Source organism: Suricata suricatta, chromosome 14 (assembly GCF_006229205.1).
Source record: "Suricata suricatta isolate VVHF042 chromosome 14, meerkat_22Aug2017_6uvM2_HiC, whole genome shotgun sequence".
Taxonomy (NCBI): Eukaryota; Metazoa; Chordata; class Mammalia; order Carnivora; family Herpestidae; genus Suricata; species Suricata suricatta.
In genome coordinates this window covers 48,870,432-48,894,515 of record NC_043713.1, presented here as the reverse complement: position 1 = coordinate 48,894,515, position 24,084 = coordinate 48,870,432, and the positions used below count along the sequence as shown (strand labels likewise).

The 24,084-nt window shown below is 36.6% G+C and overlaps 1 protein-coding gene across 1 annotated transcript in view; it reads right to left on the bottom strand.

Annotated features, from left to right (window-relative positions):
• The window catches only part of USP14 (ubiquitin specific peptidase 14), a 47,148-nt gene that overhangs the window by 13,207 nt on the left and 9,857 nt on the right, over positions 1–24,084 (bottom strand). The window contains exons 4-7 of the mRNA XM_029922969.1: positions 14,676–14,780; positions 13,168–13,271; positions 4,792–4,850; positions 924–1,054 (exon numbers count right to left, since the gene is read on the bottom strand). Of these exons, the coding sequence (XP_029778829.1) occupies positions 924–1,054; positions 4,792–4,850; positions 13,168–13,271; positions 14,676–14,780 (399 nt within the window). The remainder of the gene's footprint in view (positions 1–923; positions 1,055–4,791; positions 4,851–13,167; positions 13,272–14,675; positions 14,781–24,084) is intronic.

Genomic DNA, 24,084 nt, shown 5'->3' with positions numbered 1-24,084 from the left:
TTTACAAATGACACAGTAAATAATCCCGGCTGTGACAGCGTTTTATCTTTAAGAGCCTTCCAAAAGAATTACTGTTTCTTTAGGGAAGGGGAAGAAAGCTATTTTTTTAATTTAAAAATATTAAGTTAAATGAGGTATTATATGATCTTCAGAACAATGAAGAATTCCAGAATATTCATTCATTCAAGAGAGGTTCACTGAGCTCCTCCTTATGTTAAATACTGTTTGAGACACTAAGAATGAACACAGCAGTGACCAAAACAGAAAAAGTTCTCAAGGGAGATATAAATAAAATGCAATAAATTCACCTTAAGAGAAGAGTTATGAAGAAAAAAAAGGCAATATGGGAGCAGAAAGTGATGAGGGGAAAGGAAGAGTGCTATTTCAATAGGACAGTCAAGAAAGCCTCTCTGATGCCCTGACATTTGAGCCAGAAGACCTAAATGAGGTGAAGAAGCCATGCACTGATCTGAAAGCCAAAGACCTTACAGAAAGAGAATAATGTGGAGTTTTAAAAAATAGCAATGCATAGAAAAATTTTTTAAAAAATAGCAGTGAGGTCAGTGTACAGGAGAGCCAAGTAAGCAAGAGGGAGAGGAGCCATGGTGAGCTCAGAGAGGTGCCAGGAGTGAGATTATTCAGGACCAGGATAGAAAATCACTAGGCAGCAATGAACAAGGGACCAACATAATCCCATTTACAGTTTACAAGGGACTCTAACGGTTATGTGGAAAAAAAACTGCAGATGACAAAAGCAGAAGCGAGATGATTAACAGACCACTCCAGGCAAGACATAATGATAGTATGGACCAGAGAAAACTGATAACTGGAGTGTATTTGGAAATTCAAATAACTATGGTAAGTGTACAACAACTAGGTTTTACACTTACAAAATGAAAACCCCAGAACCTTGCCCTGTTTACCTGTTGAAGATACTGTCCTTGTTCACCCTTCTCTGCAAACTGTGGGAAAGCCATGTGCAAAAACTGCAGTAGGATAATAGGCGGAATACTAGAAGATGTTTTATCCATGGAATCAAACAAATCTCTAAGGGCTTAAAAAACAAAGCAAACACTGCTTAGTAAAACAGTGACATATTTAATACAGGTTAATATAATTAATTCCAGATTAATACAAACACAAAACCACAGAGTATTTTTAAGTAGATATACTCCTTGGGGTGCCTGGGTGGCTCAGTCGGTTAAGCCTCTGACTTTAGCTCAGGTCATGATCTCACAGTTCATGAGTTCGAGCCCTACCATCAGACTTTGTGCTGACAGCTCTGAGCCTAGAGCCTGCTTCAGATTTTTGTCTCCCTCTCTCTCTGTCCCTCCCCCACTCACACTTTCTAAAAAATAATAAACATTAAAAAAAATTTTTTAAGTATATCTATTTCTTTTGTAGTTTTCAGATTCCCAGGAAGAAAAAGATTTGTTTTTAAATCTTAAAGAAATGACACAAAGACTAAAATGCATTAACTATAAACAACTTCTGAGCCCTGCCCCTCGGTCTCTCTCTTTGCCAGCCTTTGTCTTCCGGAACAAAGGACGGTGTATTCATTCAACACGGAGAACACATAACCTCTGTCTAGAGATTACACAGGCTGATGTTACTGTATTGGTACTAGGCCACTGTCAGGCCACCGCTCCCAGCTGACCGCCCCTTCAGCCCGTACTTAGTTCCCAACTACTCAACTCCTAAATATTAAAATCTGCTATTAAACATACATCCTAACTCTACTGAATAGTTAAGAATCGAAGCTAACTTGCCTTCTCAGAAGTCCTTCCTCTGCTATCCTCCCTCACATTCATAAAATCTCATGGTCATGGACTCAGGCCTGCTCTGGGGGTTCAGAATACTCCTGCCCTGCTGACCCCCCAGCTATTATACACTGTCCTTATTAAAGATTCCAGGCTAGATTCACTTTGTTAACTAACATGTGACATGTCATCTACCATCACTATATATAAACTGAAGCCCAGTAAATACTACGTCTCCGCACAGAGCCAGTGCTCATAAAATCTTCCCAAATAAGACAACATGGTGTTTAAAAATGTTTTTTTTTTCAAAAGACAGCAAAAATTAATCCCTACCAGGCTTCTAATTTTTAAAGTAAAAAAACCTAAGTTGTAGTAACACTTTAAATTACACATTACTCAAAATAAAAAATGACTTAAGATTTAATATATACCATAAACAGAGTATCTCAAAATATTTCATTAGTTTGAAAGAAAAAGGTCAAAAATGCACTATCCATTAAAAGAGACTCCTAAGACACGACAACTAAATACAATGTGTGATCCTAAACTGGCTCCCAAAGCAAAGAACTTTGTAATCGGAATGCTGGATCAACTGCCAGAATGTAAGTAGTCTATAATTTAGAGCAGTTCATCCATGTTAAACTCCTGGATTTTGAAAAATGTTAATTATCTTGTGATTATGAAGGTCCTCATTCTTGGGAAATACATACTGAAGTATTCAGAAATAAGCCAGAATGTCTGCACCTTACTCTCAAAGGTTAAAAAAAGAAAAAAAAAAGAACATGGCTACAGAAGACAATGAGCCAGGTAGTTAATAATTGGTCAATTCTGAGAACTGTTCTGTAAAGTTAAATTCAGCACAAAATAGGGGCGCCTGGGTGGCTCAGTCAGTTAAGCATCTGACTCTTGGTTTCAGCTCTGGTCGTGATATCACATGTCATGGGTTTGAGCCCCATATGGGGCTCTTTGCTGACAGTAAGGAGCCTGCTTGGGATCCTCTCTCCCTTCTCTCTCTCTCCCCATCCCCCGCTCACACTCTCTCTTTCTCAAAATAAATAAATAATTAAAAAAATAGCACAGGGGCACCTGGGTGGCTCAATCAGTTAAGCGTCCGACTTTGACTCAGGTCAGGATCTCTTGGCCCTGTGTCAGGCTCTGAGTTGACAGCTTAAAGCCTGGAGCCTGCTTCAGAGTCTTTGTCACCCTCGTTCTCTGCCCCTCCCCTGCTCGCACTCATCTCTCTCCCTCTCTTAAAAATAAACAAGCATTAAAAAAAATTAGCACAAAGTAAGATTTAAAAATGAAAACCTATCTTTCATTTCATCAATACTACAAGCCTCTTAGAGGAAAATGGAGAAGTTGCTGAAATTCCAAGTTACTCTCAGATACAAAAGCAAACAAGTAAACTAGATATAAATGATAATATTTTCCTCATTAAAAAGTTTCAACAAATAAGCCTTTCAGGAACAAAAATGGTCAAAGGAAAAATCTCTAACTACAAATGACACAAAGAAACATACTGTTTTTATAGTATTACAAATTAATAGCTGACCACAAAGAGATACCACTTCACACCCCTAGGCAGGCTATAATCAAAGACAGACAATACCAAGTATTATCAACAATATAGACAAATGGGAACCCTCATTCATACTGGGAGAAATAGAAAATGATGCAGCTGCTTTGGAAAACAGTCTGGCAATTCCTCAAAAGGTTGAAGTATAGTTCCCATATGACCCAACAATTCTACTCGCAGATATATACCCAAGAGAAATCAAAATCATGTCCAAAGAAATGTTTGCAAAAAGTTTTTAGCAATACTTAACAATAGTCCAACGTGGAAACCACCCAAATGCCTATCACTGATGAAAGGACAAATGAAATACAATATATCCCTACAATGGAATCTTTTTCAGCAAGAAGGAATCAAGCACTAATATATACTACAACGTGGATGAACCCTGAGAACATTCTAAGTGAAAGAAGCTCTCTAAAAAGACCACATATTATAAAATCCATTTTTGTCAAAAGTCCAGAATAGGCAAATACATGGAGACTGACAGTAGCTGAGTGGCTGTACAGGCTCGGGGTGGAGATGGGAAAACAGGGTGACTGCTAAAGGTTACAGAGTTTCTTTTTCAAAGCGATGAAATGTTCTAAAATGGACCTGTGGTGATGGCTGCACAACTCTGAGTATACTAAAAGACAACGAATTGTGCACTTTCAGTGCATAAATTGTATGGTATGTGAATTGTATCTCTATAAAGCTGTTACAAACAAAAACAAAAAGGTATAGCCATAAATATACCTTATCAATCTAACCCAAAGACTTAAAGTATTCACTTGTAAAACTGTCCCAAAATGAATGGGGACAAAATACATGGTCTCATGTAATGAAGAAAAGTTATTCCCATGCTTTAAGAATTTGTTTCTCCTCATACTTCATATAGCACTTTCTTACACTAACACCAGACTCTCTTGGGGCGCATGGGTGGCTCAGTCGGTTAAGTGTCCAACTTCGGCTCAGTGGTGACCTCACGGTTCATGAGTTCGAGTCTCGCATCAGGCTCTGTGCTGGCAACTCAGAGCCTGGAGCCTTCTTCTAATTCTGTGTCTCCCTCTCTCTCTGCCCCTCCCCCGCTCATGCTGGATTTCTCTCTGTTTCAATAGTAAATAAACATTAAAAAATTAAAAAACAAAACACTAGACTCTCTTACAATGACTGCATCACCTATAATAAAATCTACGTCTGGCTATCCCCAGAGGTATGTCTTACTCATAGAACCTAAGGCCAAAATTAAATTTTATCCAAGAAACCCAAAAAATGTTTTTCAGAAAAGACAGACATCAGTGGTTTATAATTTGGATAATAAAATAAAATGTAAGTATAAGTACTCCGAATTTAATGAGATGATGTTTTATAAAATACTTTTTGTAAACTGAAAGCTACTAAACAAACTAGGAGTAAAAAATAACCCTTTTTGAATACTGCACTGCCCTCTCAAAAAGGAATATACTTAAAGATACTGACCTGCAGTAATATACTGTGCGGAAGCCATTTCCCCTGAAGCTCTCAAGGCACCTGCATACCTAGGAACATTAGGCAGAATTAAATAGGATTCGATTCATTCTGAAACTCAAATGAGAAGAAACTAGTTAAAAGAGCTTATTATGACACCTTCTACTTCAAGTTTATCAGAGTTGTTCGCACCTTTATATTTCCTTCTCTTCTGGTCTTGTTCCATTAATAATTATATGGACAAAAAGGAAAACTAGAAATAAGAGAATTTAGGGGCACCTGGGCGGCTCAGTCAGTTGAGCCTCTGACTCTTGGTTTTGGCTCAGGTCATGATCTCACAGTGCAAGAGACTGACCTTCTATCAGGCTCTGCGCTGACAGCATGGAGCCTGCTTGGGATTCTCTCTCTCCCTCTCTCTCCAAATAAACAAACATTTAAAAAAGAAAAAACGCGGGGGATGCCTGGGTGGCTCAGTCGGTTAAGCGTCCAACTCTTGGTTTTGGCCTAGCTCACAATCTCACATTTTGTGAGTTTGAGCCCCAAATCAATCTCAGTGCTGACAGTGCAGAGCCTGCTTGGACTTCTACCTCCTCTCTCTCTGCCCCTCCCCTGCTCGCTCACTCTCTCTCAAAACATATAAACTTAAAAATTTTTTTTAATTTCCTGTAAACATGAAATAATAAAGTATGCATTTCATATCTATTATTACAAAGAAAATAAAATACAATTTCAGAAATAACAAAGAAAAAAGTATTAGATCAAAAACATTAAATCAAAGTCAATACACCTACATTTAGCATTAACTTTCTATGTAACATTAAATAAGTCCCTTCATTTTCAAGTCTGTCTGCTTACCTATAAATGAGGTGTTTCTATTAAATAATTTCTAAATTCAATTTAGAATTTACAACAACACAAAGGACTGGTCATCCAAAGGAAATAATCAAGCTAGTATTTATTCATACAATGTCTTAGGACACAAGATCAGAAATTATCATTCAGTTATCAAACACCATGGGGAAGGAGAATAACTGCCTATTCACTATGATTAAAACGATGCTCACATACCACACACCCACTGGAGGGACTAACGTGACAAAGAATGGTTTCAACCAACATTGGCAAGAATGTAGAGCCATAAGAACTCTCAATACCGTCAATAACATGGATGAATTTCAAAAACCAAGCTAACTGAACTAAGACAAACGAAAATATATTCTGTACACTTAAGTTCCTGAATGCACAAAACTAATATACCAGTAGCTGTGTGCAGAGTTGAGTAGTGGGTGGGGATAAGGACTGGGAAAAGGTAGAAGTATAAAAACTTCTTGGGATGAGGGAAATGTTCTGTAATTTGTAAAATGGGTTAGAGATTTGCATTTATCAAAACTGATCACACCAAATACAAGATATTTACTAGATGTAAACGTTTGGGCGCCTGGGTGGCTCATTTGGTTGAGCATCTGATCAGCATTTCAGCTGATCCCAAGGTTATGGAATCAAGCCCTGCGTCAGGCTCCATGGTAAGCACAGAGACTGCTTAAGATTTTTTCTTTCTCTCTACCTCTCTCGCTGCCCCCTCCCCTACTCGTGTGCACACTCTCCCTAAAATAGAAAAATAAGTAAAATTAAAAAATTTCTGTGCTTATGTAAACAGGTCATAAAAAATATGTCAAATTATACACAATTGAAAAGTTCTGTTTAGATATTTTTAAAATTGCTGTGACTCAAGATTTTTTTTTAATTTTTCAATACTCAAATCATAACGATGTCTAAATTAGATATATTTATTTTAAAAAGTGAAAATCATAATAGTTTCCCTCTAGCTTGCAACTTCTTAAAAGGCACCTCTGAAGTTAAAGTACTAATACAAGTGTATCCCAAAACATCACTGAAGTATATGCTGGCATAAGTGCTGTTATGAATTTACTTCTTGTTACAGGATAACACTGCTAAGTAACTATTTCTACATTTATGACAAAGGCTATACTAATGAATTATCTTTTCTTTTTTAAGTCATGACAAACAGGAAAAGCATAAGTAATTTAATACTATCTCCCCAACCAAAAACCTCTCATTATACCAAGAAAACATTTTTTTTTAATTTTTTAATGTTTGTTTATTTTTGAGAGAGCAAGAGAGACAGAGCACAAGCAGGAGAAAGGCAGAGAGAAGGATAATCCGAAGCAGGTTCCAGGCTCTGAGCCGTCAGCACAGAGCCCGACGTGGGGCTCGAACTCAGCAACCACGAGATCATGACCTGGACGCTTAATCAACTGAACCACCCATGTGCCCCTACCAAGAAAACATTTCATTTGTAATTAAGATAAAACCATCCAATAAGCCAAATAACAGTAACAGGTGAACTTTACAAAGAAAAACTTTAGAAAATAAAGGGAGAAACTGAAAAGAGTACCAAGAGATGTAACAGAAATACTGAGAGGTTTCACAGAAGATAAAAAAAGTGAGTACTTTTTCTAAAAAAGTCTTTACCAAGTCAACAAAAACTAAATGATATAGAAAATTCAGATGTAATAAGCTTAATGTCTATTATACTTTATAACCTACAAAAAAGAGGACTTTTGACTTTTCTACCATCTGTGAAATACAAGAATCAATTGTATATCAGCTAAACCCAAACATTCATCAACAGAAAAACAGGTATTTTGTAGTAGACGCATACAGTAGAATATTACACCGCATGAACATCAATAAATTACAACTACATACACACGGTTAGGCCAAAAAAATGAGCCAGACCCAAATGAACACAATCCATATTTCTGTGTATAAGAAGTTCCAAAGAGGCAAAATTAATCTATGAGGTTAGAAGTTACATTATCATTGACAATTCTGAACAGACAAATGGAGGTGGCCCTCAGGAAGGGATAGTCATAAGGGAATTTTTAGCGGCTGATGGGGTTCTGTTTGTCAGTGTTGGTCACACAGATGTGTTCACTCTGGGATAATTCATATATTTTCTATATGTTAAAATTCAACAATTAAATGAATTCAGAGTCAAAAGAAGGGATTTTATAGTGGTTTGTTGTTTTTTTTTTTTTTCAAAAACATGTGAACAGCCTCATCTAATGAATAGGGAACAGCAAACAAAACTCAGACTAAATACGGTACTTTCATTACTACCCAAGAACAAATAAATGATCTAAGCATATAATTTAAGAAATCAGAAAATAAAACAAGCCTAAGGAAAATAGAAATAAGTTAATACAAACAAAAGTAGGATGAATAAGACAATCAAAAAAAGTGACTGAATATATCAAATAGCTGATTCTTTCAAAAATAAAATATACAAACCTCTGAAAAGATAATGCACGGAAAAACACATATAACAAATAAAAATGAAAATGGGGGAAGTACAGGTCCAAAAATAGATCATTCTTATGCTAAAATATCTTAAAGACACAAAGACAAATTCATAGGAAAACATAAATGACCAAAACTTAAAAAGACACAGAGAGGGGCGCCTGGGTGGCTCAGTCAGTTAAGCTTCCGACTTCGGCTCAGGTCAGATCTCACGTTCGTGGGTTTGAGCCCCGCGTCGGGCTCTGTGCTGACAGCCAGCTCAGAGCCTGGTGCCTGCTACCGGTTCTGGGTCTCCTCCTCTCTCTGCCCCTCCCCCTCTCATGCTCTGTCTCTCTCAGTATCAAAAATAAATAAAACATTTAAAAAAAAAAAAAAAGACACAGAGAATGTTCATTTAAAATGCCCCCCCAAAAAAGTTGGCCAGCCAATTTTATAGTTAAGTTCTATTAAGAAGAGGTTATTCCTATACAAATTTGAAAATGCAAATAAAATATCAACCTAATAATTGCTAATGAAAAAACTATGTGGTACTTACCAAACCATGCCTTACCAATCCTCAGTAAGATAAAAATATAGTCCTATGATGTGGTCTTTGTAAGTAACTCATAGAATGTAAGGCTAGTTATATGTTCTAAATTTAAAATTCCTACTTATGAGGTTCCACTAATGCAGCATTAAGCAAACTAGATTTTACCTGTAGCTCTGGTTCTTGACCCTCACTGCCTCTTCAACTAACCCAGCCTATTTCCCTTCTACCTTTTAGCAGTATACACATCTCACTCTCCAGAGCCTGTCAAATAAAAATCCTTAAGTATTTAAGGATGAGCTTCAGCACTGCCCGTTGTAAAACACCTTCCATGAAGTCTCTCTTCTTTCACTCCTATTTTATTAGTTGGTGCCATTTTTCCAAAGATATAAAACCCCATCCATGTCCTCTTGTAGTAAGTTAATTAAGTACTAGAACTTCCAGCCCCCTGTAAAAACTTAGCATTCAAAATATGTTTCATATGGTCAAGAAAACGGAAATCAATAGAATGAAATCTCCCGTTTATATAAAACTCAGAGAAATAACCCCAAAACATGAAAGAGTTCTCCCTGGAATAGAGGCTGGAAGAGATCCCAGATGAACAAAGTACAAAGAAGTCTTGGAAGTAAGTAAGGTAAGTCTGTTTCAAGCAGCCAGCTTTCACGGCAGAGAGCTGCCCAAGAAGCTGCTCATTCAGCTCGTTTGCAAAGGAAACATAAAGAAGAGAACCTGGTTGCGTCAGATAACTATAGACTCTCAACACAAAAGAGAGAAGATCAATACTTAAATCTAAAGAGAACAGAGTTTAAATTAAAAAGGTCCAGGGGCGCCTGGGTGGCTCAGTCGGTTAAGCCTCCGACTTTGGCTCAGGTCAGATCTCACGTTCGTGGGTTCGAGCCCCACATCAGGCTCTGTGCTGACAGCTAGCTCAGAGCCCTGAGCCTGCTTCCGGTTCTGTGTCTCCTTCTCTCTCTGCCCCTCCCCCTCTCATGCTCTGTCTCTCCCTGTATCAAAAAAAAATAAAATAAAACATTAAAAATAAATTAATTAATTAATTAAAGGTCCAAACAAGGAGGGGAAAAAAAAAAACCTTTAAATAAGAACACTTCAGAGCCTCAGAGAAAGAAAAGCAGGAATCATATCCAAAATTAAGAACATGAGGAGTGCCTGGGTGGCTCAGTCAGTTAAGCGTCCGGCTTCGGCTCAGGCCATGATCTCATGGTTTGTGGGTTCAAACTCTGCTTCAGGCTCTGTGCTGACAGCTCAGAGCCTGGAGCCTGTTTCAGATTCTGTATCTCCCTCTCTCTCTGCCCCTCCTTTGCTCACACTGTCTCTGTCTCTCAAAAAAACATAAAAATAAGAAATAAAAATAAAAATAAAAAATTTTAAAAAGAACAGGAGGTTAAAGAAAGTTGTGATAAATAAGCAGCTGTGATACAAAGCTAATGCACAAATCCATGAAATGTAAAACAGAACTGAGGCACTCTCCTAGAACACAGCACATAAAAAAATCAAAAGTGCAAAGAAAAAAAAAAGAAACATGAAAAATAGATCCAGAAACTATTATTCAGAATATAAGAGAAGCCAGATAAAATAAAGGAGAAACAGTATCTGAAGAAGTAACAGCCAAGAATGTCCAAAGTTTAGGACAAGAGTCCTTACACTAAAAATGCTCACTCAGCACTAATAAATAAGATAAATAAAACTCCATTACTACCCTAAAAAAAAACCTTAAAAATTATTAACAGAAAACAATAAGAAATGAGACTGATATTAGATCTCTCATCAGTACCTATGGGCACACAAAAATAGTGGAAAAGTAACTACAAACCTCTGAGGAAAAAGAACTCTACTTTAAAATTTCCCATCAAAGCATTTCTGAAACCGTACCAAACATGACAGTCTTTCTCAATTAAGACTATAAGTGCCTTGAAGATAGATGCTGTGTCTTGTTCACTAATAACTACACCAGCTATAATCTAGGCAACTTTATAAATACCTGACAAGTATTCACTTCAGAGAAATTTAGAAAACTTTCAGTTACTCCCAGGTTTCTGCATAATCCTCGATACTCACTACTGCCCAGTTCTATCAAAGCATTTCCACAAGCCACTAAGGACAAAAAAAAGGAAGGGTGGGGGGAATCAGCATTCACAAAGCTGGCTTAAGAATTCAAACTGCAGGCCAGGGGCACCTGAGTAGCTCAGTCAGTTAAGCATCCGACTTTGGCTCAGGTCATGATCTTACAGCTGCGGGTTCAAGCCCCACATCGGGCTCTGTGCCTACAGCTCAGAGGCTGGAGCCTGCTTCAGATTCTAGGTCTCCCTCTCTGCCTCTCCCCTGCTCACACTCACTCTCTCTCTCTCTCTCTCTCTCTCTCTCTCTCTTTCTCTCTCTCTCTCTCTCTCTCATAAATAATTGCTAAAAAAAATTTCTAAATAAAGAGTATTCACACTGAAATTTAGAATTCTATCCTACATTACCAAGTGGCAAAGTATACACCAAGACAGTTGTAATAAACTTGCTGAGAATTAAGTCACCTATTTTTTAAGTTATATATATCTTTTGTATAGTGGTATAAAATTATTTACCAGCATAAGGACAAATCAATACAAATGAATGTATTGAAGGTATTTATCTCTAGACTAAAATTGAGAATCCAGAAATACATCACAGTCAAATGATTTTCAAAAATGGTGCTAGGGCAATTCACCAGGGAAAGAAGAATCTTCTTCAACAAACAGTACTCAAAACACTGGATATCCATTTATAGAAGAATGGGATGAGATATCAACTTCCCACCATACATAAAAATGGACTAAAAACAGATCAGAGCCCTAAATTTAAGTGTTAAAATTATATAGGTCTTAAAAAAAATAAGATTAAATATTTGTGACCTAGGATTAGGCAACTGTTTCATATGTAAGATACACACACATACATACACACACAGACACACACAGAAAAATTAAACTACATCAAAATTTAAAACTCTTGTGTTACAAAACAATAACATCAAGAAAATGAAGACAACTCAAAAAAAAAAAGAAAGAAAATATCTGCAAATTATCTATCTGAAAAAGGACTTATATCCAGAACAACACTTATAACTGAAATAATAAAAAGACAAACCATTTAAAATGTAGGCCCAGGGGGCACCTGGGTGGCTGAATCTGCTGAGTGTTGGCTGAGTGTTCACCTTCGGCTCAGGTCATGATCTCATTATTTGTGAGTTCAAGCCCCATGTGGGGCTCACTGCTGTCAGTACAGAGCACGCTTCATTCAGATCTTCTGTCTCCCTCTCTCTCCCTGCCCCCCTCACCCATGTATGCACACACACATGCTCTCTCTCAAAAATAAACAAACATTAAAAAAAAAAAAGATCAGGACTATGGGGAGGGGAAGGGAGAAAGAGATTTGGGGAGAGAGGGACGCAAAACCTAAGAGACTACTGAATACTGAAAAAGAACCTAGGGTTGAAGGGGGAGGGGGAGGGGGAAAAGAGGTGGTGGTGATGAAGGGGGGCACTTGTGGGGAAGAGCACTGGGTGTTATATGGAAACCAATTTGACAATAAACTATTATTTAAAAAAAAAAAAAAAAGATCAGAGTTTAAAAAAATAAAACACACCCAAAGGATTTGAACAGACGTTTCTCCAAAGAAGATATACAAGCCAATAAATATATGAAAAGATGCTCATCACTAGTCATTAGGTAAATGCAAACAATAACTACAATGAGATCCCACTTTATCATTAGGATGACTCTAAATCAAAGACATTTGAATATAAAGATTGGCATGGAGGTGGAGAAACTGAAACTCTCTTACATTGCTGGTGAGAAGAGAAAATAGTGCCAAGCAATTTGGCAGTTTCTCAAAATGCTGTTTAACAAAGACTTACTACATGACCACGTAAACCACTCATAACCAAGAGAAATGAAAATAACTGGTCTGCACAAAAACTTCTCCCTGAATGTTCATAACATTATCATTACAGCCTCAAAATGGAAACTAATCAAATGTTTATCAACAGATGCACAGATTAACTCAATATGGTAATGTCCACAGAGTCAAATATTATTCAGCTATAAAAATGAAGTACTGACATATATACAACATGAATAAGCCCAGAAAATATTATGCTAAGTAAAAAAAGAAACCAATCATAAAAATCATTTATTGTATAATTACATTTATATGAAATATCCAAAATAGGGAAATGTGTAAGACAGAAAGTAGATAAATGGTCGCCTAGAGCTGGAGGTGGGAAAGGTAAAAGGAGTCACTGACTGCTCAGGAATAGATTTCTTTCAGGAAGGAAGAAAATACTCTAAAACCAGACTGTGGTGATGGCTGGACAACCCTGTGAATTAAATGTGACCATTTAATCAAATATTTTAAACAGATGAATTGTACAATAAATGAGTATCTCAAATAAAGCTGCTCAAAAACTATACATACAATTATACCTAAACACCACTCACCCAAATGTGAACCTCCCTTACTTACCAATAGGACTTCCAACATTTCTGTCTTACCTTTTAAGGGCATCTTTGAGTTCAGGCACAGAACGAATACACTGAACTGTAGCATTCATGTAACAAGTGTTACCAAGGTTTGTCAATCCACATGGTAATTCCATCTGATAAGGAAAAGGATTAACTCATTTTTATAAAATGACATAGCATATATAAAATCCCTAAAATTTATACTCTGAAGTACAATTTACCAATTCATACCAATTTATATTCCACTTTCACCCAAGATTAACAATGTCTTATGTCCTGCAACAGAAATGTATACATGCAAATATGCTGACAAATATTCTGTGTTTAAACTCCCTTCTTGAAAATAAGAGATCATTATGAGTCCTGCTCGCCTTGGAGGCTTTTCATTAGAACAGGGTAACACAGTATACATAGAAACACTCAAAAAAAGAAAAAAAATAACACCATAAAAATGCTCAATGATAATAACATTTGATAAGTTTGTGTTGACCAGTATTTTTAAATCAATATTACAATTTATAACACATTGTATGTATCTTCAACAAGAAAAATTTTAAGAATTTAAACCCAGCATTTTTTAAAAATATAGTTTATTGTCAAGTTGGTTTCCATATAACACCCAGTGCTCATCCCAACAAGTGCCCTCCTCCATGCCCATCAACCCTTTTCGCCTCTCCCCCATCCTCATCAGCCCTCAGTTTGTTCTCCGTATTTAACAGTCTCTTATAGTCTGCCTCCCTCCTTCTCCCCAACTATTTTTTTCCCTTCCCCTCCCCTACGGTCCTCTGTTAAGTTTCTCCTATTACCCTGATGAACGAAAACATATGGTATCTTTCTTTCTCTGTCTTACTTCACTTAGCATGACACCTTCGAGGTCCATCATGTTGCTACAAATGGCCAGATTTCATTCTTTCTCATTGCCATGTAGTACTCCATTGTGTATATATATCACATCTTCTTGATCCGTTCGTCAGTTGATGGACACTTAGGCTCCTTCCATGTTTTGGCTATTGTTGACATTGCTGCTATGAACATTGGGGTACATGTGCCCCTATGCATCAGCACTTCTGAATCCCTTGGGTAAATTCCTAGCAGTGCTACTGCTGAGTCACAGGGGAGTTCTACTGTTAATTTTTTGAGGAACCTCCACATTGCTTTCCAGAGCAGCTGCACCAGTTTACATTCCCACCAACAGTGTAGGAGGGTGCCCGTCTCTCCACATCCTCGCCAGCATCTATAGTTTCCCGATTTGTCCATTTTAGCCACTCTGACCACGTGAGGTGGTATCTTAGTGTAACAACCCAGCATTTAAACTACTTATCCCCTTTAAGCCTGTTTTCCCATAAAGTAATAGCAGTTAACATCGCCAAACACTTATTAAAGATACTAACTTTGCATTGAATTATCAAATTATTTTTACTACTAAAAACATACATCTTAATACTAACAATTAAATCTTTAAAACATTTAGATGCTACTTTCTGAAAGGCATCCTAATAACTATAGCAATCAAATATATAAAATGTCGTATGTCTTACTGCAGACGCTAACTGTTCTTCGGTCATGTCTTCCACAAAGACAGTTTTAGCTGAAGGCTCCTCTGGAAGCGCATCTGCTGACCCCATCATTAGTAGAGTAATTCCCTGTTTTTAAAACAAAAAAATTATCTTTCATAAAAATGCTCAAATGACATGTATATCCAACAAAAGAAACGAGACAGAATAATAACACATATTGCACGCTTGTATTTGCCAGAAAAGGTAAATCTACAGAGATACCAGGAAGACTAGTAGTTGCTAGGGCTAAGGGTGGGAAGAGGGAGTGACTTTAACAGACACCCATTTTTTCCAAGGGTGATGGAAATGTTCTAAAATTAGACAGTAGTGACAGGTTACACAACTCTTACCAATATACTAAAAGCTTCTGAATTATTTAAAAAAAAAAAGGGGGGGGGTACTGACTGGCTGCTTCAGGCCAGAGGTCACCTACTTATCTGCAAAGGGGAGTAAAGAAACTTCAGAATCGTGGAACTTCTGTGATGGTTGGTTACACGACTCTATAAAATTAACCAAATTCAAACTGTGTATTAAAATAGGTGAATTTTAATCTATATAAATTAAGCCTTAATGAACCTAGGGAAAAAATAAGTACTGTCATAAAGACAAGTGAGAATGGGGGCACCTAGGTGGCTCAGTTAGTTAAACGCCCAACCCTGGCTCAGGTCATGAACTCATGGTCCATGGGTTCAAACCCTGCATCTGGCTCTGTGCTGACAGCTCAGAGCCTGGAGCCTGCTTCAGATTCTGTGTCGTCCCCCCCCCCCCCGTCTCCCCCTCTCTCTCTCTGCCCCTCCACTCCTCACACTCTTTCTCAAAAATAAACAAACATTAAGACAGGTGAGAATGTTTAAATACTGGAGTTGAGGGAATTCTTGAAATAATCATTAACTTTTGGTAGAATCTTTCTCCCCACAACAAACAAAGCACAGAGAAGACTCTTTCTGTGAATGTCTATTTGTAATTGTAACAATTATTTACATTTTAATAGAATCATTTTGAGAGCATCAAACCCTCCATTATTAAAAAGCAAACACCTAAGTTCAAAATATCCAATTTTATAATTCTACATTATTAGCCTAAGGGAATATTTATATTCAATACATATGTAACATTCCATACAAAAGAACAATGTCCCCCTAAATCTCATAATCCTGGAATATGAACAATATCTTGTTCTTACTATGGAAGACATGAATGCATAAGACAAAGAAGAGTAGGGAGGTTTAAAAAAAAAAAAAAGCCAGAAGTAGAAGTTTAAAAAAACAAGAGAGAAGATAAAAATTTTGGGATGAGGATTAAAATTAGAAAATTAATAAGGTTGGGGTGCCTAGCTGGCTCAGTCAATGGAGCATGTAACTCTTAATCTTGGGGCTGAGAGTTTAAACCCCATGTTGAGTGTAGAGATTAAAAATAAAGCCTTTAAGAAAATTAATAAAGTTAACAAACTCAGTCTCGAGAGTACCTATGCTGAAATCCATTAACCTTCACTCCATCACCTGTTATTTTTAACTTAAGCTTTCTGTAAGATAATGGCAAAGCAATACTAACTAAAAGAATCTTTTTCCAAAGACAACTATCTCAAGAAAACCAAATATTTAAAGAATGTACTTGCAATAGTTTGTTAGAAATAGTACAGTAAAAAAAAATCAGTTAAAAAAACTAAACTAGATAGATGTACTACTTTAATAAGAAAACTATTAAGCTTTACCTAGAGATACAACAAACATCTAAATAATAAACTGAAGGTCATGATTGATGTGGAGAACAAAGGTAAAAGAAATATAGAAATACATTAAAATTCCTTACAACTTACAGCCCACTGACAAACTCTTGACCTGAGACAGGCAGAGTAACCTTCCTCAAGGAACGTTATCAGCTGCCTCAGTGTTAATACTTTGCTACAGGCAAACGGTAACCTTAGCTTGACATCTGACTGACCTCCAGGATCCTTTTTAAAAAAATCCCCTGGGAATCCTCCTTTATCTCTACCCCCTCCTAAGGTATATGTTAGCAATCGTCTTCCAAGCATGTAGCCCACTGATACATCTAAAGAGTCTCATGACTAAGGTTTTACTAGACATTAGTAAATGATCTTATCCTAACAACAGCTAGCCCCGTCAGGTCCTAGAAACCTTGTTTCCAAATTCCTTAGAGACTTCTAGATCCCTAAATCCCTTCCAACTTCAAAGTTTGTAGTCAGTCACTCCTCACCATCTCAGTGCAGCTCCTTCTGCCAACAGATCCTGCCCTGTGCTTTAATAAAACCACCCTTTCTGAATCAAAGACATGTCAAGAATTCATTCCTGACCATTCACTCCTGAACCCCAACATTTTCACAGTACTAACCAATTTTAGACTGGAAACATTACAGTAAAGATGTGATTCCAAATTATTATATAAATTTAATTTATTTCTGAAACTTTACAAAATGATTCATTCATGTAGCCAGTTTATTCTCATAACAATAGCTAAGAAATTTCTAAAAAAGAATAAAGACTAAAGAATAGATTATGCAATGAAGAATGTTGAGGAAAACTGGATAATAATTTAGAAAAAAAATCATTCTCACCTCATGACATGCCATACCCAAAATTAATTACAAATTAAAGATTTAAAAAATGACACAAGGGGCGCCTGGGTGGCTCAGTTGGTTAAGCGTCTGACTGCAGCTCAGGTCTGATCACACTATTTGTGTGTTTGTTTGTGTGTTTGACCCCGCGTCGGGCTCTGTGCTGACAGCTCAGAGCCCGTAGGCTGCTTCAGATTCTATGTCTCCCTCTCTCTCTGCCCCTCCCCTGTTCATGCCCTGTCTCTCAAAAATGAATAAAATGTAAAAAAAAAAGAAAAAGAAAAAGTATACATTAAAAACCAAAGTAGCCTGGGTTGTTGCATAGGTGAAGTGTTCAACTCCCGATTTTGGCTCGGGTCATGATCTCACAGTTTGTGAGATGGAGGCCTACATCAGGCTCTGTGCTGATAGCACGGAGTCAGCTTGGAATTTCGCTCTTGCTCTCGCTCTGCCCCACCTGTGCTAATGCTCTCTTTCTCAAAATAAATCAACTTTAAAAAAAAGAAGGAAATGAAGCAAAAAAGTTAAATCATTAAAATAATAAATGAACAAGTAAAAATTGATTCTTCTGGAGGAGGGAAGATATCGATGAAATTGACAAACCTCTGGGTAGATCAATGAAGAAAGTGGGAGAGAAATCACAATTTGCCAATACTGGTGGGGAGAAAGGGAGAGAGAGAGAGAGAGAAAACAGCACTGACCCTAAAATTAAAGGATATTAAGAGGGTATTATGCTAATCAAGTCAACAATATGAACTGTAAATTAAATGGACCAATTCCTTAAAAGATGCTAACTGCCAAAATTCATGTAAAAGAAAATTTAACATTTGAATAGTTCCACATTTATTAAATACACTAAATCTTAACTAAAAGTCTTCCCACAAAGAAAGCTCCAAGCCTCACTGAAGAGTTCTATGAAACATTTTTAAGTCTCTTTCAGAAAAGAACTTCCTCCAACGAATGGTGAACATCCGTAAAACAACTCCAGCCAGGATTGGAGATTGTTCTCCCAAGATCAGGAAAAAAGCAATGATGTCCAGTCTCAACCATTTCTACTCAACACTGTGTGCTGAAAATCCTCACCAGTGAAATAAAGCAAAGAATAAAAGAGAAATAAAAGGGGAGATTGAAAAGGAAAAATAAAACCATTCTTATTTGCCATATGACTGTATACCAATCTATATTATCCTAAACATCAATATGTAAAAATCAGCAAAACCACAGGAAACAAGATCCATATACAATAATTAATTCTACCTCTATATATTAGCAATAAACAACCGGAAGATGACATTCAAAACACACCTTTATAATAGTATCAAACCATGAAATACTTAAAGACATTTAACAAAACATGTATAAGACCCTATATTGAAAATATAAAACACTGTTTTGAGAAATTTTAAGATCTAAATAATGGAGAGATCTATCAAGCTTGTAAATTAGAAGACTCAATATTAAGATGTCCCAATTTGATGAGTGCTTGGGTAGCTCAGTCAGTTAAGCATCTGATTCTTGATTTTGGCCCAGGTCATGATCTCACAGTTAATGAGTTCCAGCCCCACATCAGGCTCTGCGCTGAGAGAGGAATTTCTCTCTCTCCCCCTCTCTCTCCCCCCCACCTCAAATAAGCTTTAAAAAAAAAAAAAAGTCCCAATTAGATATATAGTATCAATGTAATTCCAATCAAACTCCCCCCAGACTCTTGTAGAAAATAAGAATCTAAAAAGTGCAAAGGACATGCAAAGATCTTAGAGCAGCCAATAGTTTTGAAAAAGAACAATTGGACTCATACTACCTGATTTCAAGTCTTGAATAATCACGACTATGGGAAGTGAATACTGGCATAAAGGTACGTATACATGCCAACAGAAGAGAAGAAAATCCAGAAACAGACTTACATGTGCTCTCACAAGTGAACACTCCTATGGAAAAAAAATTAACCTCCAGCACTTACTTAACAAACACAAGAGTCTGCTCAAAACAGAGGATATACCTAAATATAAAAGCTAAAACTGCTAAAAGTTTTACAAAACAGAAGTCTCTTATGACCTTGACGCAGGCAAAGATTTCTTAGATGGGATGCAAACTGTCAAAGCCATAAAAGAAACTGATAAATTATACTTCAACAAAATTTAAAAGTACTCAACAAAACACATAAAAGACTAAAAAACACAAACTAGGAGAAAATATCACAGCATATATATCTCACAAAAGACTGGATTCCAATATACATTTAGAGAATTTACAAAAATGCAATTAACAATCCAATTAAAAATAGGTAAAGATTTGAACAGATGTTTCATAAACAGAAAAAGAAGTTGCCAATAAGATCATGAAATCTGCTCAGTATCATTAGTCATCACATAAAGGTAAACTAAAACCACAAGAAAGCATCACTACACACCCACAAGAATGGTTAAAAGAAAAATGACTGACAACAATCAAATGCTGTGATGTGGGATAAGTGGACCCATCATACACTGTTCAGTAATGTACAACCACCACTATGGAAAGTATTTGGCAGTTTCTTACCGAGTTAAACATATAGCTTAAACATATGATCCAGCAAATTCACTTGTAGGTATTTACTCAAGAAAAATGAAAATATGCACCTACAAAAATGGAGGTTCACAGTTTTATTCATAATAGTCAAAAAGTATAAACACAAATATCTATCAAGAGAGGAAAACATACAGGACGCCTGAGTGATGATGTCAGTTAGGCATTTGACTTTTGGTTTCAGCTCAGGTCATGATCTCAGTTCCCGAGATCTGTGCTGAGAGTGTGGAATCTGCTTGGAATTCTCTCTCTCTTCCCCTCTCTCGCACACATGCACTAGCTCTCTCATTCTCTCTTTCTCTCTTTGTCTCTCAAATAACCATTTAAAAAAAGAGAAATATGGACACACACACACACACACACACACACACACACACACACACACCACACACACACAGAAATTAAAGGGACCAAAACTGTATAACGGGCAAACTACCCAATTTATGTGTAACTGTAGTCTCAAAAAAGAGGAGAAGGGCACCTGGGTGGTTCAGTTGGTTAAACACCTAACTCCTGATTTCAGCTGGGGTCATGATCTCATGGCTTGTAGGATGGAGCCCTACATCAGGCTCTACATCAGGGACACTGCGGAGGCTGCTTGGGATTTTCTCTCTCTCTCTCTCTCTCTTTCTCTCAAAATAAACATTAAAAAAAGAGAGAGAAGGGCACACAGAAAATATACTTAAAAAGAAATAGCTAAACTTTTTCAAATGTAATAAAAACTAAACGCACAAGTCCAAGAAGCTCAAACAGAACACAAAGAAAACCTCTCCAAAACATGTAAGTAAGTTGCTGAAAAGCAACAATGAGAAAAATCTCTAAAGCACCAGGGGAACAAGACCCATTACATACAAAGGAAAAAGAATGACAGCAACTATGCAAATCAGAAAACGTTTTTCTTGTATTGAAAGAAAAAGTGTTAATCTAGAATTCTATACTTATCAAAAATGCCTTTCAAAAATGAAGGTGAAATAAAGATCTGCAGAAAAACAAAATGAGCTACAAGAAAAACTCACAGACGTGCTCTGCCAGAAATGAGAAATTTGTATTTGGATACAAGGGGAAGAATGCCAAAACTGGTAAATATTAGTTTTGTACATTTTTAATCTCTTTGTATGATAATCAACTGTTTAAAACAAAAATAGAAATGAAGTATAAGATTTCTAACATGTAGAAATAAACTGTAGGACAACAATAGCACCAAAGACCAGGAAAACAGAAGTATACTATTATAAAAATCTTATATCTTTAGTCATTTGTTATTTAAGGCAGATGATAATCATATAAACCCTGGAGCAAGCAGTTCAAAAACATCAATTTAGGACTATTTATACTAAGAGTCAGCAAACTTTTCCTATTAAGCGTCATACAATAAATACTGTAGGCTTTCTGGGCCATAAACAGCCCAAACAACAAGGGTCGATGAATTTCAGAGGACCGAAATAATATTGCCTGTTATGGGACTACAACAGAATCAAAATAGAAATAAATAATACAAATATATTTGAAAAAGGTCCAAATGAGATGAAACAACATAGTTCTAAATAATCTATGGTTCAAGCAAAAAAAAAAAATAAGAATATTTAATGGCATAATATAAACATCAGATCAAAAACTGTGGATACAACTACAAGTGATTAAAGATAAAGTAATAATTTTAATTGTCTACATGAGGAAAGGAGGTATTAACAAAAAGAGGGAATGATTTAAGCGCACACCTTAAAAAGCACGAAAATAGAGCAATTTAAAACTAAGATAGGAAAAATGGAAAGAATTTTAAAAGTAGATATCAAAAAAATAGAAAATAGGTACTATCTCAACAAAGTCAAAAACTCAAACGATTAACTGATAAATCCTTAGCAACACGGACCCAAAAATAAAAAATAAAAATAACCCAAAGACATTATTAGTATCAGGAATGAAGAGAGGGAACATCAACAAATTAAGAGAACATAAAAGAATAATTAATGACTAATCTGGAGATTATGGAAAACTTTTATGCCAATAAATTCCAATATAAATTTGTTTAAATATAAGCAAATTTTCTCAAGAGGAATCTCACCAAAACTGACATAACAAACTGAATCTAAATAATCTGTTTCTAAAAACAGAAAATCTATTACAGAAACTCAACATCGGGGCACCTGGGTGGTTCAGCTGGTTAAGGATCTGACCTCGGCTCAGGTCACCTTCTAACAGTTCGTGAGTTCCAGCCCCCATGTCAGGCTCTGTGCTGACAGCTCACAGCCTGGAGCCTGCTTCAGATTCCATGTCTCCCTCTTTCTCAAAAATAAACGTTTAAAAAAAATTTTTAAAGAATCTGAATATTAATCAAATCCAACATAGAAAAATCCAGGTCCAGATAGAATTCATGAATAAATTATTTCAAGTACTTACAGAAATAATACCAATCTTACACAAACTCACTTAGAAAACACAGGGTATTAAGTCTTCAAATAAAAATACTTATATCCCTCATGAACATATATATGAATGTCCTTCTTAAGAAAATGAAGGGTGCCTGGGTGACTCTGTCGGTTGAGCATCCAACATCAGCTCAGGTCATGATCTTTTGGTCTGTGAGTTCAAGCCCTGCATCAGGCTCTGTGGTGACAGCGGAGAGTCTGGAGCGGCTTCGGTTTCTGTATCTCCCTCTCTCTCCACCCCTCCCCCACTCACACTCTGTCTCTCTCAAAAATTAACATTAAGAAAATAATAATAATTTAACAATGAGAAAATAAAATCCAGCAATATATAATGAGATAAATACATCATGATTTAATGGGTTTGTCCCAGTTCTCAAAGTGTCTGTGAACCCCTACTGGTCTCTAAAATTCTTTCACAGCACCAGCACAATCAAAACTGTTTTCCTAACACCAAAGAAGTTACTGTCCCTTGTTCACTGTGCAGATACTTGCAGTAATAGTGCAAAATATTTAACAGTTTAACACTTACCAGAGTAATGATATCAAATGAACTGGTAAAAAATGATTATTAAATCTCAACCTTTGAATTCATTCCTTTTTCATATTCTGTGCTATGGACTGGGAAGCTCCATTAAGAGAAAAAAAAAAAACTTCTGGCAACCAAGATCTCTTTCAGTAGGTGAATAAACTGTGGTATATTCAGAAAATGGACTATGATTCAGCATTAAAAAGAAATGAACTATCAAAGCCACGAAAAGACATGGAAAAACTTAAATGTAGATTACTGAAAGAAGTCAATCTGAAAAGGTCACATATTGTAGGATTCCAACTACATGACATTCTGGAAAAAGGCCAAACCATGGAGACATGAAAATATCAATGGTTATCGGAGGGCTGAAGGGAGGAAAGGATCAGGCAGAGCATATAGAACTGGGGTGGGGGGTGGGGGGGCAGTAAAACTATTCTGTAATGATACCATAATGGGGAATACTTAACAAACTTCAATAGCCATTCATAATTCATACATCTGTCCAAACCAGAGAATGTACAACACCATGAGTGAATCCTAATGTAAACCATGGACTTTGGGTACCAATGATGTGTCAATGTATGTTCACCAATTATAATAAATGTACTAAACTGTGTGTTGGGGATGCTGGTAATGGAGGAAGCTATGCATGTCGGGGGGAGGAGGATATGAGGGAAAGCTCTGTATCTTCCACTAAGTTTTTGCTGTGAACCCAAAGCTTTTTACTTTTTAATAAGTTTTATTTTTTAGAAATCAATGCAAACACCACATCTTCATACCAAAGTATGATCATTTTCTTCAGGATAAGCTTGCATAAATGTCTGAGTTGCAAACTGAACTAATTGCTTTAATTGTTTTTTAGTGTTTATTTTTGAGAGGGAGCAAGTGGCAGAGCATGAACGGGAGGAGGGACAGAGAGAGAGACACGAAATCAGAAGCAGGGTCCAGGCTGTGAGCTGTCAGAATAGAGCCTGACACAGGGCTGGAACTCATGAACTGTGAGATTATAACTTAAGCCGAAGTCAGACGCTTAACAGACTGAGCCATCCAGGCGCCCCTGGACCTGTGGCTTTTTAAATAAAATATCATTTTTACTTAAAACTACAAATTATGGGTTGTTTTACTTGAGTATTTAGCAAACATTTTCTCAAAAATAAGTGAAGTGAACTTGCTGCCTTAGGAAAAACAACTGACTGCATATCAGTTGTTAATGACAAAATTAGAGTTTTGGAGTGAAAATCAGAAGGTTACGTCTGTCACTATGTACTTGGCAGTTCTATGTACTGTTGAGGCTGGTAGTGA